This window comes from Lissotriton vulgaris, chromosome 5 (assembly GCF_964263255.1).
Source record: "Lissotriton vulgaris chromosome 5, aLisVul1.2, whole genome shotgun sequence".
Classification (NCBI taxonomy): domain Eukaryota; kingdom Metazoa; phylum Chordata; class Amphibia; order Caudata; family Salamandridae; genus Lissotriton; species Lissotriton vulgaris.
Genome location: NC_141693.1, coordinates 1,973,136 through 1,993,900, shown reverse-complemented (window position 1 = coordinate 1,993,900; position 20,765 = coordinate 1,973,136). Strand labels below are relative to the sequence as shown.

Genomic DNA, 20,765 nt, shown 5'->3' with positions numbered 1-20,765 from the left:
GGTAACAGTTTACCGCAAAAAGAAGAGACCAGTGGACACCGAACCTTCTTCACCAATTCCTCTAAAGAAAAAGAAAGACTCTGCCACTTCTCCACTTAGACCTTTCGAACCTGTCTCTCCTACTATGCCTACGACGCCTTATGCCCCCTACTCTCCTACACAGTCAGAGTATAATGTAGATTATGCAGAAGAGGATCCTGAGCAGGATTATAACTATCCACAGGACCCAGAGACACAAGATAACACATGGGACAATCAACAAGCCCCATATGATACACATCCCATCCCTGACACCTCCTCCTACCCAGTTAAACCATCACCCACGGAGGATACAGTGGCATTTAACCTACTGGTGGATAGGGCCGCACTATACCACAATGTTGATATGCATAGTGACCCAATAGAAGAGGATTTCCTTTTTGACACATTTGCCTCTTCCGAGAGAACAGTTAGAACACTCCCTACGTTAAAGGGTGTACTAAAACACGCCACTGATATCTTTAAGGATACAGCTAGAGCATGTGTTATCAACCCTAGGGTTGAGAAAAATATAGGCCTACCCCTACAGACCCCACATACATTAGAGATCCACTACCACTTGATTCACTAGTTGTAGCTAATGCACAAAAAAGGGCTAACTCTCAAACAACTGGAGAAGCACCACCTCCCGATAAAGAATCAAAAATCCTTGAAGCCTCAGAAAAAAGAGTGGCTGCACAGGCAGCTAATTCATGGAGAATAGCGAACACGCAGGCTCTCCTAGCTTGCTACGATAGGGCTCACTACGATAGACAAGAGAGCATACTGCAACATCTACCTGAGCCATTCAAAGAACAAGCTGATGCTCTTATTCAGGAGGGGAAGCTCATCACAAATGCTTCCATTAAATGTGCATTAGATGCAGCAGATGCCGCAGCAAGATCCGTTAACACTAGTGTCTTGCTAAGACGACACGCATGGCTACGCATCTCAGGCTTTTAAAGTGAGGTGCAATCTACTATTCTAAACCAGCCGGTCGATCCAGACTTCCTCTTTGGACCAGCAGTAGATAATATTCTGGATAAGATGAAAAAAGACACAGACTGCAAAATCAATGGGTGTGCTGCAGTTCGAACAGCATAAAAGCTCCTTTCGGCACTCAACATACAGAAGAGCTGCACGAGGCAACACGTCACAAGGTACCTCAGCATATAAAGCCAATACCCAGTCCACCTTCAATAAAGGTCCCAATCGAGGTGGATACAGAGGAAATAGCAATAAGGGGAGAGGACGTGGAGGCAATAACAACAGAGCCTCCACTGCAACAAAACAGTGACTTCAATACACTACCTCCAGACCACATAACACCGGTCGGAGGAAGAATACAACAGTTCCTACCAGTCTGGAACAACATTACCACAGACAGATGGGTAAGACAAATTATCCAGTATGGCTACTGTCTAACTTACTTCTACTCCACCCAACATACCACCCAGACACCGTTCAATGTCCACGGAACAAATCGCCCTGTTACACCAAGAGGTGAAAAGTATGCTGGAAAAGGGGGCCATAGAGCCAGTCCATTTCCAGCACCAAGGAACAGGAGTATACTCACTATACTTCCTCATTCCCAAGAAAGACGGGTCCCTCAGACCAATACTGGACCTCAGACCCCTAAACCAGTATATACTTTCGGAGCACTTCCACATGATCACTCTACAGCAAGTCCTCCCGTTGCTAAGGCAAGGAGACTTCCTAGCAACCTTAGACCTCAAGGATGCATACTTCTACATACCTATACATCCTTCTCACAGGAAGTATCTCAGGTTCACAATCCAAAACCAGCACTATCAATTCAAAGTTCTCCCCTTTTGGGTGACCACAGCTCCGAGAGTGTTCACAAAATGTCTAGCGACGGTAGCTGCACATCTAAGGAGACAACACATTCACGTTTATCGATACCTGGACGATTGGCTAATTCAAGCAAAATCGTACGAACAGTGCAAGAGCCATATGTCTCAAACACTTCAGCTGCTACACAGCTTAGGCTTTTCCATAAACTACCCAAAATCCAACCTACAGCCATCCCACATACAGCAATATGTGGGAGCTACTATAAACACCTCGCTGGCAAAGGCATATCCAAACGCAGCAAGGATAGCCAGTATGCAAATGCTCATTCGCGAGTGTTCATGCAGCTCATAGGCATAATGGCCTCCTGCATTTTCATTGTCCCTCATGCCAGACTTCACATGCGTCCACTGCAGGAATGCCTAGCAAAACAGTGGAACCAAGCTCAAGGACTATTAACCCCTTCCATGCTGGTGACGAACCCCAGCCGTCATGCACTACGGTGCTCGTGTGCTGAACGGCTGGGGTTCGTCACGGCCCGCCCGTGTTCGTCCGGCGGCCGCACGCGGGGAAAATCGCGGCCGCATCGAAGGGGTTAAAGGACCTAGTGTTGGTAAACAGTTGTGCATACAACTCTCTGCAGTGATGGAACCCACAAAAGCTTTCCAAAGGACGACTGTTCCAAGAGCAGGTATCACAAATAGTGATAACAGCGGACGCATCACTGTTAGGTTGGGGAGCCCACGTACTCCAATACACAGTGCAAGGGCTTTGGACAACCCAGCAGAAAAAGTTGCATATCAACCATTTGGAGTTGCTAGCAATATTTCTAGCTCTAAAAGCATTCCAGAAACACCTGTACAACAAGACTGTGTTGATCCAGACGGACAACATGACAGCCATGTACTACATACAGAAACAGGGAGGAACGCACAACTGTCTCACTTAGCGCAAAGCATATGGAAGTGGGCAATTCCAAAAAACATCTTTCTCCTGGCAGAACACCTCCCAGGGAAGGACAATCAGATAGCGGATCTACTCAGCAAACACAGCCAGCACCTACACGAATGGGAGATTCACCCTCAAGTCCTCAAAAGTGGGGGCACCCAGAAATAGACCTGTTTGCCACAAAAGAAAACTCAAAATGCCAGTACTTTGCCGCCAGTTTCCCACATCCATGGTCAGAGGGCAATGTGATATGGATGAACTGGTCATGCAGATTTGCGTACGCTTTTCCCCCAGCACCACTGATTCCGCTAGTGGCACGCAAACTCCGGCAACAGTCAGTCACAATGATCCTAGTTAATCCAACATGGGCAAGGCAGCCATGGTACACAACGTTCCTAGAACTCTCAGTAGTGCCTCATCAAAGACAAACTCACACCCAGTCTTCTGACTCAGAGCCATGGAGAAATCAAACACCCAGATCCCAATCAGTTGAACCTAGCGATCTGGCTCCTGAAGTTTTAGAGTTCGGATACCTTAACTTGCCTCCAGACTGCATGAACATCATTAAGGGGGCAAGAATGCCAACTACTAGGGCATGTTATGCAGCTAAATGGAAAAGATGTGTTATGTACTGCAACAATAACCAAATCAATCCATTAGATGCTTCTATACAAAACATCATATGCTACCTGTTGCACCTTCAAAGGTGCAACCTAGCTTATTCTTCTATAAGACTACACTTAGCTGCTATAGCAGCATACCTCCAAAACAGACAACACCTTTCACTGTTTCGAGTACAAGCAATCAAAGCGTTCATGGAGGGCCTCAAAAGAGTAATTCCTCCAAAAATCCCACCTTCACCAGTCTGGAATCTAAACGTTGTACTCACCAGACTTATGGGACCTCCTTTTGAACCCCTACATTCATGTGAACTACAATTTCTCACATGGAAGGTGGCTTTCCTTATTGCGATCACCTCACTTAGGAGAGTTAGTGAGCTACAAGCACTAACTATTCAAGAACCCTTTATGCAGATACACGCAAACAGGGTAGTACTTAGAACAAACCCTAACATAAAAGAAATCCCATATCAAAGCCAGGAATAGCCAGATGGATAGTTAAATGCATTCAAATATGGTTTCAAAAAGCTAAACGCACTTTAACAGTCCCCCCAGGAGCATACTCCACGTGCAAAATTGGGGCATCCATGGCTTTCCTAGGGAATATTCCTCTTGAGGATATCTGTAGAGCAGCCACATGGTCTACCATACACACTTTCACAAAACATTATTGTGTAGACGTACATTCCAAACAGCAAGCTGCTGTAGGACAGGCTGTTCTTAAAACTCTTTTTCAAACTGCTGCAGCTGGCACAGGTGACCACCGCTAGAGGAGATACTGCTATACAGTCTATGCACAGATATGAATTCAACAGCTCACAAGCCTCGAACGGAATATGCTACTTACCAGTATGCATCTGTTCTTGGCATGTAGGGCTGCTGACATTCATATCGCCCACCCTCCACCCCGGTGCCTATTACAGCTGTAACATGGACATTTCTTACTATACTATACTCCATCTCTGCCACAATAGCGGAAAACAATCTGAAGATGGAGAGGATGCCCATGCGCACTGTAGTGCAAGGGAGGAGCCACCTATCTCGTGATACTTCCAGGACAACAAGGTGCAATCATCCGGACCCAACACTAGGCGGCGATCTATGCACAGATATGAATGTCAGCAGCCCCACATGCCAAAAACAGATGCATACTGGTAAGTAGCATATTCCTTCCTCTCCGCAGAGTCCGGCTTACAGCTTTCCTTGTCCGGAGGGTCTGTTGACGAGGGAGCCGTAGCATGCTGCTTCTTCGCCGCCGCCACCACCGCCACCACCACGATGACTGAATCCAGGCTGCATCTGGGCATGGGTGGCGTTCAATCCACGAATCATCAAAAAGTAATAGCTGAGAGTCCTTTTCAGACACACTACTTCATACATATTGTAAAACAAAAACTCACTGCTCTCTCTATAGCCGTTTCTCGACAAATGATGGTACTGCCTGAATAGTCTGGATGTCGCACTAATGTTTTTGTTTAAATCAGTTTTTATTTCCAATAACAAAGTAGACAATCACATTTTCATTTACATACTTCTTCGGACATCCTACTCACATGTACACTGCACAACTGCCACTTCTCAGTTTTGATCCGCTCGTATTCGCATCAATATACATATTAATTGCACTGTGCATAGCAGATCTTTGCGTACGTCCCGGCCAGCTCCATGTCACAAGCACACAATTTTTTTTTTTTTTAATCCTACCTGAGGTACTGGGCAGGTCAGCGCCGCCCCGAGTCAGTTGGCGCCTACAGCCCATCTGGCACGGTTATTCTTCGCTTGTCGCTTGCCCATTAGGAGCCCTAAGGGCTCCTAATGGGCATGCGCAAACAAGTGGAAACACAAGTGTGCATGACTGGACACGGACAAAATAATTTGTCCTCCGTCCCCACTCATGCGCACTTCTGTTGTGCTGCTGCCCCCCACTGGTCTGACAATCATGTCAGTCAACATGACGCCAGACTCTGAAGGGGTGAGCGGTCCTACGTCATGCTGACTGACATGATTGTCAGTTCTCCCTCTGCGTCTTTGAACTTAAGTAAACTGATTCTGTTTACTTAAGTTCAAAGACGCAGAGGGAGCTGCGGGCGGGGGGCTACGCCCCCATGCCCCAATGGACGCACTGCACCTGCTGTAGAGTCTCAAAAATTAGCGACGTGGCGGGAGTATGTACAGACAACGCAATGCCCAGTTTTGCCGCTCCGTTAACAAGAACCTCCTGAAATGTGGCAATGTCATCGACAGGCGACACCCTCAGAGATGGAGTACGATAATGTGGGTGAGTATCTCCCCCCACAAGAGGAAGCCGTGTCCCTAGTATATTGAGAACATGATCCATCATAGCGCCGGCGAGACCTTGTAGAAGAACGGTACCGGCTACGAGAGTGATGTCTTGCCGGGACCATGATCTTGGCCTTCTAGGTTCTGCAGGGATCACGGGCACAGGTGGTGCTGCCGGAGGCTGAGGAGGCAGCAGGGGTGGAGGAGGAGGCGGCAGAGTTTTAAGAGGAGGTGGCGGCTGAGGAGTAGGAGTCATGGGCCACAGAGGTGACTGACGAGGAGTCACAGGCTGAGCAGATTCCAGTGTCCTAGATGGAGAATAGGTCCTGGAATACTCAAGAGTCCGAGGTAGATACTACCCTTCTCCGCTTGCGTGCTGGCCATGAAGAGGGAGCCCTGGATGTAGTGCTCCTCGACGGCGAGCGCCGATGTCGTCGTGATCTAGAACTTCCAGACGAAGAGAGGCTGACCACAGAGGGCGGCTGGTATCTGGACGGGGAGCTCCGAAGGTACCTCCTCAATGCTGATCTTCTCCTTGACGTCGATCTCCTCGACGGTGACGCCTTGACGGCGAGCACCGATGTCTCCTAGATCCAGATCGATGGCAATGGTGTGTCGACGTTGACTGGGATGTCCTCGAAGTCTACCTCAGCCGAGGCCTCGACGTCCTTCCTCTCGACGTTCATCTTCGACGTCCCGCTTCGCCCCAGAGCCCTGGGTCGATGGGGAACATATCGTCATCATACCTGGCTTCGACGTTGTCGCTTTCGACCGGGACCGGCGTCATTTTGTAGCCTTTTTTTCAACTGGGGAGCCCCCCAGAGGCCGACGCATGGCCTGTGGAGGAGGAAAGGCTGTCTCCTTGCCCAGATGTCTCACCTGCAGCCGGTTGTCTTCTCTGCTCCAGGCCTTGAAGGCAAATCTTCTCCCCGTCACGCAGGACCCTCCTGGAGAAGGATTTACAGATGGCGCAGAATTCAGGAACATGTGAAGAAGGTAGACAGAGAATACAAACTCCGACTTGGCCTTCTTCCTGCCACATTCAGGGCACTTGTCAAATGAAGATGGCATTTTGACAAGAAAAATGTGGGCTAACTGCCCCAAAAAAAAAAAAAGACAGCAAAAGGAAGGAAACAGCCAAAGACGTCGAGTAAAACACTCAAACTAACTTTAGAGAGCTTAATAATTGAAAAATATACCACAGAATGTAGAGCTCAATGCTCCAGGGTCCTGCTTGCAGGAGCCGGAAAAAAGAACTGAAAGTAACTGGCCTTTGGCTGTGCATCATGGGATACCGAAGGTCTCTGGAAGGATTCTTAAAGGCACAGTATCAATTTACAGACACATAATGGCAGCCTATGGGGCTTGTCTGTCCAACCCTTCATCTCTATCATGAAAAAAAGAACTTTGTGAAGGGGGGTTTCTTTATGTGTGAAATTTAGTAAAATAGTTACATTTAACTGTTACCTGGCTATCTTTCACTTCAAGTTGAAGTAATGGCCAGCGTAGCCTAGTTGTTTTTAGGCTGCATTATTATCTTTTATCTCTTAAGTGTCTATGCAGGACTGCAGAAGAAGACAACTTAAGAGACTATATCTAATGAAGTGCTCCGGGGTCCACGAACATGGGTGGGACTATTCACATGATTGTGACGATCACAGAGATTCCCCTACTACAGAACCGGTGGGGCCAGTTACTGGAAGCAGAAAATGACTGGGGTAGCTCACAAAGGTGGCAAGCCTGTGAAGCTTCCCCTTCGTGGACTCTAGCCATCCTGGGGGCGGAGGCTTGGCACCTCGACCAAGGATGTGCATGGTTTTAAACCACCAAGAGCAGCAGGCTCTCAACCCAGGGGTCCAGAAACATGTCTGGTGATGGCAGCTGGTGAGCAGCCACTCAGCCAGGACACCAGTGCTCGGTCGTTTTTCAGGGGGCATCTCTAAGATGCCCTTCGAGTGCATTTTGGATTAATTCCAACACTGGCATCAGTGTGGGTTTAATGTGCTGAGAAGTTTGATACCAAACGTAACAGTTTTCAGTCAAGCCATTATGGTGGTGTGGAGTTCGTAATGACAAACCCGCAGCACCATCTACTCTTAATGGCATTACTACACTTACATTGTCTAAGCATTGGACACTGTAGGGGCACAGGGCTCATGCACCTGTACCATCACCACTGGTATAGTGCACCCAGTTAGAGGGGTGGCTGAGCTAAGCCAGGCCAGTGGGTTGTAGGCATGGCACACAGGAATGTGTGCCATGTCGACTCTTCACTTTGTTCTGCACCAAAACATGCAGCATGCAAAGGCTGTGCGTGAGTGTAAAAGTACAGTGCCTCTAATTGTTACAGCCCTTAGAGGCCTTCCCTGGTCACAGTCACCTGTGGTACCTTTTACCAGGGGCTTACCTGTGGTCATAGAGTGCCAATTGGATTTTGATTTAATGCAATTTAGAGAAAGAACATAGGCCCTGGGTACCTGGTTGGCAGGAACCCCCGGCACACTTAGTCAAACCATATCAACAGTATGTCAAAAAGAAGGGGCAACTGTGCAAAAAGAGGGCACTTTCTTACAAGTGGTGCTTGTGCCAGACGTTTGCACAGTTTGCCCACCCTGGCATTTAGGACCCCGCTAGGTAGTTGGCAACTAGGAAGAGGTCCTCACACTCCAGCTACCTCCAGAGATGCATTGCCTGGGCACAGGACCCCTCCACCACCCTGCCTGTTGCAGCACCAAATGGCACCAGAGGCCCCTGGTCTCCACCACCAAAACCAGAAGTGATTTGTCCATCACCACGTTCAGCTCTGGATGAGGAGGGGAGAGCAGCCCGACACAGGACAGATATCAGCCAGCCACCAAAAGACTTGGACAATGTTATGTTGGGATGCTGGGCCCACTGCAGGATTTGCATGCCCCATCTGTCATAATTGAGATGGCTGATCCAGGAGACCCAGAGCCCCAGAGACCACAATCACTGGCGCCCAGGATCGAGCCTGAAACATGCAGATCATAATCTAATTGTCCCCAACTACTTGGAGGGAGAAAAATGCCTTGAACTCTCACTCAACGATTGCCCCATCGAATAGAAGCCTCTGTGGTGCAATCAGGTGGGACTGTGGCTCATTTATTGTAAACCCCAACGCTGGAAATGTTGCCATCCTGCAGAGCTGGTCCACAGCAGACTGTGATGACCCCACCTTCGACAGTTGTCTAGGTACACAGGAATACAGCGACTCCTGACCTCCGAACCTTGGCAGCAACAATGTTCATCATTTTTGTGATCAAAGGGGCCCTGCAGAGGCCGAAAGTGAACACAGCAAGCTGAAAATGCTCATGTCCCATGCTGAATCACAGGAAACACCTGTGTGACTGCAGGCAAGGAATAAGGTAATACGCATTCCTGCAAGTCCAAGGACACAATCCAGTCTTTTGTGGCCAGGGCACAAAGGATCTGAGTCAATGTGAGCATTTTGAACTGGTCTTTTCACTAGATGGCGTTCATAGGACAGATTCCACAGCCCAATCGTTTTTCGGGACAAGGATGTAGCAACAACTTCTTCCACCTTTTTCAGAGCCCAGTTTTCTCTCTAGGACACTTGAAGTGCAAAAGGTGTACCCTCCTGTAACAGGATGGGCAGATACTCTCTATAGATTCATTCTGGTGTGGAAGGGACATTGGGTAGGGAAGAGAGAGAAGTTAGGACGCAGCCTTTGTTGAAAAACTTGGAAGACCCATCTGTCGGAAGTGATAGATTGCCAACTCGGGAGGAAGTGCCTAACGTGGTCCCAGTCCCTCCCCACTAGCTGGACATGCACCACTAAATGCAAACTGAAGAGGTTTGTTAGCCACTGGAGCAGGGGGAGAAGAGTTGGAGGATTGGTGCCTGCATAGTGTCTGCCAAAGCCACATCTATGGCCAAGAAAAGAATGTGTTGTCTTCTGTATCACTGACTGGGGAGGCGGTCTCTGCTAACACGCCACCCTCTGAGATAAACCAAAAACTGGTGGGTGAAGATTCTTCCATGGTTCAGTAATTTCAAGGCATGCACTGCAGCTCTGCTGTCTTCATAGCAGATTTCGCTTTTTCTCAAGAGAAGTAAGACCCATCAAAGGACATTCGGTAATGAGATCTGTAGATCACTGGAGATCAAAGTGGTTACTTACCTGTAGGTATATAGTGACAGTAAACAAAACAAATGTAAGCAATGGGTGGGCTTTAAACACACTGGAGGTTATCAGTATGAGAAAATGGCTCTTTTGCATCGTTAGACCCCACGTTTGGCCTGGTTTTGAGCTGGTTTAAATTGTAGTGCACAGGGTTCTTGCCAACCAGGTACCATGTGCCAGTGCTTCTTCCCTAAAAACAACCCGCCCAATTGATACTTCAACCCTTGTAAGTCCCTAGTAAATGGTACCTTGGGTACATAGGTGCTGGAAGCTGAAGAGCGTCCCTTGGGATACACCCCCTCCCCCTCACTGGGACCATGCCACTGCGCCCTTGTAGCTAGCATGCCTCTGTAGGGGAGAAAACAAAGTCGACATGGCCCCTTGCCTGGGCGCCATGCCAGCCAACGCTGCCTGAAGGCATAGGTCAGTCCCCCAGGGCTCGCAGCCCTGAGGCAGGGTACACTATAGCACAGGTGTGGGCATATCTGCATGAGCAGATATGCCCCTACAATATTAAGGGGCATTCCCTAATATTGTAAGTGCCAAGACGTGTGCTATAGTGTAAAACCCTGCCTTAGGGCTACGAGGCCTGCTACAGGGGTGACTTACCTATGCCTTCAGGCAGTGTTGGCTGGCATGGCGCCCAGGCAGGGTGCCATGTCGACTGTTTACTCCCTCACAGGGGCATCATGGAAGCTGAAAGGGCAGTGGCATGGACCCAGGGATGGGAGGCGGGGTGGGGTGGGGGTGGTCCCGGGCCCTAGGTACCCAGGGGCATCATGGAAGCTGAAAGGGCAGTGGCATAGACCCAGCAAAGGGAGGCGGGGTGGGGTGGGGGTGGTCCCGGGCCCTAGGTACCCAGGGTACCATTTACTAGGGACTTACAGGGGATAGAAGTACCAATTGGTGATTTGTTTTCTTAGAAGAAGCACGGGCACAAGAGATCTGGGTGGCAGGAGCCCTGTGCACTGCAGTCGAAACATCAAAACCAGGCAAAAAGTGGGGGCCAACCATGCAAAAAAGGCACTCTCACATGGAGCTTCATTCCAGGAAAGACAAGTAGACCTACAATTTCATTGCAACTTTTTTTCCTAAATGCTTGGTATTTCAGATGCTGTTTGAATCACTTTCCCCCTTCAGCTATTCATATAGGGTTTGAAAATCCTAGTGACAATTCAGGAGGGGGAAAGGCACTGGTTTCATCACCAAAGATACACCAATGCCTACCAACAATCCCTCCTCTACCCAAGTCTCACAAAAGACCAAATACCAAAATGTCTGTGCGATCTTAAGTCCTTAACATAATGTTGTGTTTCCTCACAGGTGGAGGCCACTACAGATTTGGGACCAACACACCCAGCAGCATGTACTGACAATTAAAGAAACTTGCCGCTCACAGAATTCTTACCTCCTCTTCAGATGAGACGACGACGTATCGAAGGTTCGTAACCTGTAGCTCATCACTGTTTGGGCTCACACGCTTAATGTCATACTCCTGGTTCTTCTCTGGCTTGTTCACAAGTAGGTCTCGTATGGTCTCATTATATATCTCAAGGAAGTTTGCCGTAAAGGTGTACTGCAAAGGAGAGCAGGCGAAGTCAGGGCAGATAAGTTTAAAGCAAAGGAAAAAAACACAAAGAATCTCCCATGCATGCTGTGGACTCAGATAAGTGCTACGTAAACAAATGATGGACCGAATGCTGAATGAATCATACATTCACCTCCAGCCAAGAGATCTGGGTTGAATCCATCATTCTTTTGCTCACCAGTTTGGACGCTGCCATATATGCAAACCAGTCTTGAATCTGTCCCTCGTGGCAACAGTCCAGCTTGAACTGCCATATCAGGTCCTCCCTAGACTGGAAACAAGCATCCCGGGAACGGTTCCGGGGTAACACCCCTCATCAGCCAGGCTAACTCCCAGAAGGCATGAGGAAGAATTCAAGCATGTATATCCAGGGCCACTGGAATTATGCGATTGTACGGCTGCTGCGATTCTTGCCTAGTTATAAATTTGCCCCATTTGACACATAATCCATCATCTGCCGCATAATCTGTAGATTTTTACCCCCCAAAATTGTTTCTAGCTCATATGGTTCAAAAGTTACTACAAATTTGAAGACACTCATTGCTGCACAGTGGAACAACCTCTGAAAGGCTGGACTAGTTACTTATCTGTTGCTTATTGCTATAATTAGGAGTAAATTGGTACTATTGTGATGCAGCCAATGCCCAGCGAGTGTTACCAAGTTTAAAAATAATGAACTAATGAGATAATACAGTTACAAAATGTGCTTCATTAGGCCACATAATTTGCCTCTTCTTGATGCATAATTTACTCAACCCTGCCGCATAATTTGGCCTTTTCTCGTCGCATAATTCCATTGGCCCTGTGTCCATCTATGACAGATTTAATGACGCAGAAGTGGCATAGCTAGCAGGCCCTAATCATGGCTTTAACGCTCGAGGAGAGCCATACGTACATGCCAGCCCTTTAATTTCAGCTCTTCCGCACTCTGGAATATCTGCCTTACAGCTCGAGGGATCATTCCCATGGTTTCATAGTTCACATCTTCTGGCCCCTCCATAGTGTAAGTCTTCCCACTGCCAGTCTGTCCGTAAGCAAATATGCACACGTGGTACCCATCCAGTGCAGACTATATTGAGGAAAGAAAGAAAAATAAAACAGTGGACATACCTCAAAATAAAGAAGTGGAAAACCATGGACTTAGCCAAAGCATGAATTGAAGCAGTCTACACAGCTGCCAGGTCAGTGCTGGGCCGGGTCCAGTGTTGCAGTCAGCGCCTTCTGCACACGCAGCCATATACATCGATTGGGCAACGCTGCATGCGCATCCATCAGCAGAACGGGAACAGTCAATGAATAGGAGACAGACTTTTGAAAAGGGGCAATATGACCACATAGCATTACATACATTTGCAATCCGCATGTTCACCACCTGGGGCATCTGGTTGGGGACATCGCACTTATTGATCTTGAGAGTATTAAATACCGAGTGGCCATGCAAGGGTTCAAATCTACGGCCATAATGTCAAGCACAGATTCCAGACCACTGTAGAGTACGTGCAGACAGCTATACTCTTGCCTCCTTTCGAATGTACTTCAAACACCTACAAGTATGCCTCTTCTTGACACCCTCTAGCACCAGATAACTAGTGCTCCCCCACCCCACATACCTGGACGAGTAGCGAAATCTCATGAAAAACTTCATCCTGACAGGAGGCGGGGGAGAAGACTCGATCGAAAGAGAAGTCATACTTGTGTGCCTCCTTTTTCTCACGACCTGTATGAGACTTAATAGGAAAAACAAACCGGGAATCAAAGCACCTTCATTGCTCCTTGACCCACATAATGCAAACCTGCCCTGCCTTTCCCCCCTCCAATTCCAGTATGGGCATCAAAGGCTATGTTGCACCCTCATCCACAACCACAGACCACGCTTCCTACTCCTGGGCACTTAAAACAGCAATGATTCGTACAGCTTCCGAGTCTAGTCTGTTCTGGCATATGTCCACCCTTACAGCTCATGACTTTACTGCTTCTCCACCCAGTCTCATCCTTCCAAAAGGCTATATCTCACTTCAGTATCAGACTCCAAAACCAGCCAGACCCAAGTTTGCCTCACATCCACAGCCACCCAAGCCTCGCAAACACCTTTCAGCCACCCTCCACGTCTAGAGCCCCACCCCTCTCACCTCTTCAGTTTTGGACAGGACCACAGTGCGGTCATCTTGCTGTGGGAACTGTATGTGTTCCATTTTATAGGTGCTTTCAGACTTCAGCAGGGGGCGGACTCTGCAGAATACGCGGATGTTGCCCTGTGGAGCGAATGGTGAACGCCAGTGGTCAGATGGGCATATGATCTTTTTCATTCTTGTAATGGGCTGTGCACTACTGCCAATTCAGTCCTTTCAATGCATCACTTGTCTTTAGCACTTTAGGGAGGCCAAATTACCCACATACTCCCTGCGCCAAAGTTCTAATGATCGTTCAGGAGTTTTTACTGTCTCAAAGGACCAGAGTCAATCTGGTCAGAATATGATGGGTAGGGCCAGGTCCTTGCTCTCGCAGTGACCCTACAGGACAACATGGGTTTACTTGCTTCATGCACTGCAAGGCCACACCCAAGGCAGAACTATACACTATAAATACACAACATCACTTATCTTCCATAAAGACTGTCACTTCGATAAAATCCCAATCTAGATTTTATAGTTAAGTGAGTTTTCAGGACGAATTACACTACATTAAAAAACAGCTGCAGAGTTTACATCAAGAGTTTCACACCCACACACCAAACCTTTGCCCTCAAACCCTGCCTTCCCCAGTCAGTGACCAGCCTTACCTTCAACTCCTGGATGAGGTTATGGAGTCGCCTGCGCTCCATTTCCAAACAGTGCAGGCGCTCCTCCTTGTTGGTCCCCTCTTCCTTCAGCACAGCTACCTCTGCCTGCAGGCTACGGACCAGCTCACGCTTGCCGGAAAGTTCATCCTCTGTGACCTTTAAGTTTACCTGGAAAGGACAGCGGCAGAGTCATATGAGACACTAGAAATGGCCTGGAGTGGCTAAGTGAAGGTGGATAACTTAGCTGACTGTGTACATACCTCCCTAGAGTTTAAAAGCTCTGAAAGGTTCCTTCTGTCCTCCTGAAGCTCTGAGATGGTGCACGACTGAGTAGACAGCTGACTCTCCTGAACGCTCACCACCGTCCTCAGTGCTGCTGCCTCTTGCGACGCCTGCGCGAGCTTCTGCTGCGTCGTAAGCAGCTCCGCGCCTAGAGAGCTGCAGGTATGGGAAACATGAGGACAAGCTGGAGAGTTGAGGGACAAAACTAAAGGGCACAAGCTTCCCACTTATGGAAAACGTGACACCAGCCAGGAAAGCCCCAGTGTCCAAATGAATGGCTCAAGAATCCAAGGAGCAGTGCTCCACCTACAGGGAGATGTGTCCAAGTGTCTAGAATGTGCTACTTTTCGGGAATCCAACTAACGCCCTTATTTCCTCCTAGTCCACTCCTCATGAATAAGGCCATTCAACAGTTCTTTCACTACAGCGCAGCAACTAACGCAAAAATGGGAGCTAATCACATGTAGAAATCACAAAATGCGTATTTCCTCCTTTCCTCCTAGAACGAGTGGCTGTGGAAGAACAGGACATGACCCAGTGCAGAGACAGAAGAGGATGAGGAATGGAGGGAGGTCAGCACTCTAGTGGCTGGCCGAAAGGGCGACAACCAGAAGCTGGAGCACAATGGGGTATAAAGAAAAATGCATGGATAGGGAGGGGGTAAATGAAATGAAAGATGGAGAGGTGGTGTTTCGCAGTGGAGTCGGGAAGAAGTCGGAACTCAGACGGAGATGCGAGTGAGATGCAGATTTGTGAAGCCGCGGCCCAGAGGTGCTGGAGTGGAATGGGGTAGTGGCAGCCAGAGAAAGAAGGTGCAGGGCTTGAAGGCCTGACGGAGCTCCCAGGCCGCAGGGGCAGGCGTGTCTCAACCCAGCGGCCTTCAGGAGGGAGGTGCTGCAGTACTGTTGGCCTCGATCTCGGCGCAGGCTCCTGGTCGCACCAAAGTCACCCAAGCTACTGTTCACAGGGTGGCTAGATGGGCTGTGGGGCACTTTAAATTACCCCAGAGAGGGCGTGGTGAAATCTCAGAGGCGGACATACAACTTGCAAGAGTGAGCAGGTTGGGGAGCAAAGGTCACGGCAGAAGACTAGAGAGAGAAGCCACAGTTTTATCCTGGTGGTAGCACCAGGAGTAATCCCCATAGTTTCCGTACGGAGTCTTTGTTCTGTCCAGTACCTTATTAAGGAACCAGTGGGAAACCATGAGATGTCACGGAGGATAAGAGCTGGGAGAAGAGAAATATGGGCATCCAGGGCTTAGAGCCTTTTCTGGCTAACAAGACACTATATGGGAAGAACATTTTTCAATCAATAGCTCTGAAATCGCTTCCTGATTGATGTGGTGTTTGATATTTAAGAGATGCCATTAGGAGGGAGATTTAACGGGGCTGCAAACACATTTCTTTCATTCACTGCTTTCACAACAATATTATCAACCTCTGCTAATCTTCCTTTGCTTTAAAAAAAAAAGAAAATACACTTTTGAAAGATTGGAAAATGGACCATTCCTTATTGAACTATTGCAGCGAATGGAGCAGTAGACCTCCCCCCCCCCACTTTCTTAAGGTTCTAAATCAGATGTACCACAAGGTCTTATATTTCTGCCTATGTAAAATACACTTTCATACTAAGCAGATCACACAAGGGCTTTAAAGGAGCATTCTGGCTCCTTTGGGAATCCACACTGTGATTTTCAAATGTGAAGCTTAGCTGGGAAGCAAAGTGCAGACAAAGTAAGGGCGAATTAAGAAAGTTGCTACAAGATTCTGCTTCAATGTTGGAAAAGGTGCCAAGATTTTGCAGTGCAAACAGGTTTAAACATATTTGAAATTAATGTTGATTATTAAACCTTTCCGGCCTGTGTGCTGGTCAAAGAAAGCAGCTGCTCTTAACCCATTGTCTATTTTCATAGCCCAGAGGTGAAAAGCTGCAGCCCCTCGACCACAGCTCAATTCTTACCTGCAGCGGCTAGTCATCTCCTTGTTCACTGCCTCCTGATGGTTCAACTGGTGCTGCATCTGCTCCACATTCTGGCACAGGCGCGTCTTCTCCCCCGCCACGGCTTGTAGTTTACTCTTATAGTTTGCTACTTGGTCTCGCAAGTCATCCATCTTTCCCTTCATATCCCAGGCAGCACGCTGCTTTTTCGCTCCGCCAGCAGCAGGTTGTGCATCTAAGCTCAACAAGAAAACATCAGTACAGCTAAATGGAGAAAAGGGCCAAAAGGAGTGATTGAGAGCAAGGGAACGAAGTTCAGACAGACCCAAGAGATCTAGAGATCTGACACAACAGGTACAATAAGGAGGTCGCTGGAGTCCCAGAAACTGAAGAAAACATGAGTGAAGCCAAAGCCTTTTGGAGGAAACACAGAGAAAATCCAACTCAAATGTTGGAATATCTGAGTTGGGGGTAAAGACTAAGATAGCTACCAGCAGATGCAAGACAGCCGAGTCTAGAATCAGACTGCAGATAAAAGGAGAGGGGTGGAAATAAAACTCAAACTATTGCAGGATTACATAAAATGGAGTCCATCCTACTGCACAGGTCTTCACCTGGATGACCACTCACCTGTCTGTGGTACAGATGATGTATTCTGTAAAGGCTTCCGACCAGCAGCTACCAAAGAAAAGTATATAGTAATATGACCACATGTCGTTTTAAAGTAACTCCATACATTCCTGGCCATTGAATAAGTGTACTGTACCTGGAGCTCCTGATGCAGAGGCCTTGGAAGCTCCTCTCGCAGGAGCAAGAGACTGTCTTCCTGTAGGAGGAAGATAATGGTGTTTAGAAGAGGCACATATCTTTAATATCGAAACCTCCTCCACACCTTAATTATAAAAAGACTCAATGTTTTGCAGAATCACGTTTTCAACAAATGGATCTAAAGGCCTGACTGCAGCACACAAGAACATTATTTACATTTCTTCTGAAATTATGCTATAAAAGCTGAAGATCTGATAAGTGGTGGCTGCTCAACACAAACTATGTTTAGCTGCCATGGTCTGTAGTAAAAACCACAAAAGGAACAGGAGAAAGGTGAAAAAAGTAGCATAGGTAAGGATCTGCATAGGAGAGAAATTTAGGATTACGTTAAAGTATTAGGTCTAGAGTAAGATATTATACGGAAGATGACGCAAGGTAAGGGGTATGGGTTAGGATTTTGTTTGTAAATTAGGTAAGGGATTTGGCCAAGTTAACAAAGGGTTCGTGTTGGTTTGGGGTCAGGGAAAGGCATGGGGTCATGGAAAGTTTAGGTTTTAGTGTTGTGCTAAGATTAGGTTTAGAATAACGTAACGGATTAAGAGATGAAGAAAGAAGGTCGTGCAGGACGTGAATGACGGGGGACAAGGCATGGCAAAGTAAAACTCCCCCCTTCACCACCATAAATGGTCAGTGAAAATAATGCAGGAGAAGAGGTTAACAAATTAACAAAGGGATTGGATTGAGGTTAATGTTGGTCTATGCACAATGCAACAATTAAGTAAAAAGGCACCTTTTTACCAACCACATTTTTTTCCATTGACATACACGTAAGTCACAACGTAATCTCTTTTGTTAAATCTAAATTTTTGTATTCTAAATTCACATACTAATTGCTGCCACAATGCATTGCAAATGTTCACCAAATCTAGGCCTCTGAATAATCCACAACCAGTCAGGAGCAACTCTCGCAATACAATGCAGCTCAATACGCTCTCCTACAGATGTTGTGCCAAGCCAGCTTTTGAAGCAAAAAAATTCTGTCCTTAAAAAATAAACCTCAGAAATCGGGGATTCTTTTCTCCTGAAAAAGTGCAATGCTTAGTAGCAAAAGGATGCTGCCTTTTGATCCACAAAGTCCATACTGCAGAGCATGAGAGGCGCATAGGTAATAACCGCCAGCTTATAGCGACCGAATTTCTAACTTGGCGAGAAACTGCAAAAGGCCCGCAATGCCGGCAATTTCAATTTAACAAGCAGACACAGCCTCCTCATGGTGGTTGCTTCCTTGTTCTTTTCAGAGAGAGACTGTTTACGTTTTCTTTTCCTATGGGCAAGAGCATTCAGATTGTTCTCTTGCAATGCGCCATCTATCTCCCCGACAGACTACTCAATTCCCAGACATTACAAATTCTATTCTCGTTGGAAGGGTGCATAAAGAAAAAGGAAGAACCCCCTGATTGGAAGTGCTCGGCACTACATACTGGCACAATATTCTGCCTGCCATTGGAGCACCGTGTGCTCCATTTGGGCAATCTGCAGTGCATGACTGAAGTAACTCACCCAGTTGAAATCAGAGGACTCCCCAAACTATTTATTTTCTTCCTGTCCCACACTGTAACCCAGTATAAATTGGAATTAAAAACCTGCAGTAGCTTGTAAAGACGTACAATGTACTCTTGTCCAGAGAACAAACACCAACCCCCTTGAGTGAACCAAAAACCACAGATTCAACTCTGTATGAACTTGGCAAACAGTGAGTTCCTCAATTCGCCAACTTTTTTTTGGGACAATTCCATTGACAGCTGCAAATCAGCACAGGTATTTGCCCTCTATTTCCCCATCTCTGCTGTGGGAATTGCCCTGGAGAGCCTGCTACGTGCAGGGCATTGGAATTATGTGACAAGATAGACTAAATTATGTAGCAAGAAAGGGCAAAGTATGAGGCATAAGGTGGCATCTTTTGTGATAGTATTACCTATTGTTTTGGTCATTTGTACACATTTTAACACTGTCTGGGGAGTAGTTTCACCTCATTAGTGCCAGTCTGACCCCTAAACCAGCAACAAACAGAAAGGCGACCAGTCAACCTTTACGAAGGGCCTTTCACTCTGCATATTTTTTGTATATTTTCATCCATTTGAGCTACAAAAGAATATACAGCAGATGATTGATTATGTGGCAAATGCGGCAATCGATATTTATGCAGAAAACACTGCAGCCACAACATCGAATAATTCCAGTGACCCTGGCTATGCACCGTTCTTCCTTTGAACCGCTGTAATATTAGTGGTGAGGAGAATTCTTCTTGATTGCCTTACCTTCCCTCTGGGGTGCCCAGTTTATCATGAGGACTCCGTTTAAAGCACGCTTCTCCACCCAGTAACTTGTGAGCTACTGGTAGATCTCCAGCTACCTATAAATAGCTCTCCTGTGTCCAGTCTAGCCTTTTAAAATAGGAGCTTTTGAATGACGGAATGAATATGTGTATACCAAAATTGAAAAGCATGTATTAGAAGCAAAAATGTGTGCATTTTCAGAAGTGATAAGTTGATGTTTGAATTTACAAAACATTTATTGCCGATATTAGAGTGTTAAATCCTGTGAAATTGGGGATGTTTATTACTAATATTACCACCTTGGTGCCAGGGACATTTAAGCTACGGCTATTATGCATTAGCCACGTAATAGCATTTCAGGCTGCCTGGTGCGCAGAGGTGATCACTGCAGGTAACTTTACATAGGGTTGTCACCAAAGTAATATTGTCTGATGTAGTCGTTGTTACAACACCAATGATATTCATAGCTCGGAAATAATATTATTTATCATAATTGGCTCTCATTACAGAAAAGGTGGAAGACCCCTGATTTAAGGTGTTGGCTGGTGTCAAAGTTTGACCCAGGTCTCAGAATCACTATCTGATCTGAGAAGAACAAGTTACTTACCTGTCTTCAGTAACACATTATCTGGTAGAGAATCTATCTAGCTGTAGACTCCTTACCTTTGGATTTCCCAGGCGTCAGGCTGGGTCCGGAAACTTTTGCTGAGCAATACCACTTGAGCACTCTGTCGGGTGGCTCCATTCGGCTCAGTGTGACGTTGGCGTCGTTAGTGTCAGTTATGACTTTGCAGTACTTATAAAGGTGCCACCCAGGTGCACCTTTCTGCACTGCCCTTCTCTTGTTAGCTCCAACATACCTCACAAAGAGTTGGTCGTCCACCGAGAATGCTTTTGTGCGATCAAGGTAGAACGACAACGCTATTTTTGGGCCCAGTCGGTGAAGACGCTCTTCCTCTTCAGACGGATGTTGGGGAGTAAAGAAGGTGGGCAACGTGATGGATTGACCTAGATGGAATGGGGTCATGACCTTTGGCAAAAAGGAAGCCCAGGTGCGAAGCACCACTTTGTCTGGAAAACACATCCGATAAGGAAGCGTGAAAGAGAACGCCTGCAACTTACTCACCCTCCGGGAAAAAGTAATCGCAAATAAAAAGGATGTTTTGATGGTCAACAGCTGTAGGGGACAGCTATGTAAAGGCTCAAAAGGAGCACATATTAGGTAGGAGA

General features: G+C 47.1%; 1 protein-coding gene across 2 annotated transcripts in view; it reads right to left on the bottom strand.

Moving 5' to 3' along the window:
* KIFC1 (kinesin family member C1) overlaps positions 1 to 20,765 on the bottom strand; it is a 105,145-nt gene that overhangs the window by 36,332 nt on the left and 48,048 nt on the right. Inside the window, exons 4-12 of one of the 2 annotated variants that reach the window (XM_086920606.1) lie at positions 17,198 to 17,257; positions 17,062 to 17,109; positions 16,453 to 16,666; positions 14,472 to 14,649; positions 14,212 to 14,379; positions 13,562 to 13,684; positions 13,043 to 13,159; positions 12,328 to 12,501; positions 11,253 to 11,420 (exon numbers count right to left, since the gene is read on the bottom strand). In XM_086920606.1, the coding sequence (XP_086776732.1) occupies positions 11,253 to 11,420; positions 12,328 to 12,501; positions 13,043 to 13,159; positions 13,562 to 13,684; positions 14,212 to 14,379; positions 14,472 to 14,649; positions 16,453 to 16,666; positions 17,062 to 17,109; positions 17,198 to 17,257 (1,250 nt within the window). Of the gene's footprint in view, positions 1 to 11,252; positions 11,421 to 12,327; positions 12,502 to 13,042; positions 13,160 to 13,561; positions 13,685 to 14,211; positions 14,380 to 14,471; positions 14,656 to 16,452; positions 16,667 to 17,061; positions 17,110 to 17,197; positions 17,258 to 20,765 lie in introns of both variants that reach the window. The other variant, XM_086920605.1, reaches the window with a different exon arrangement.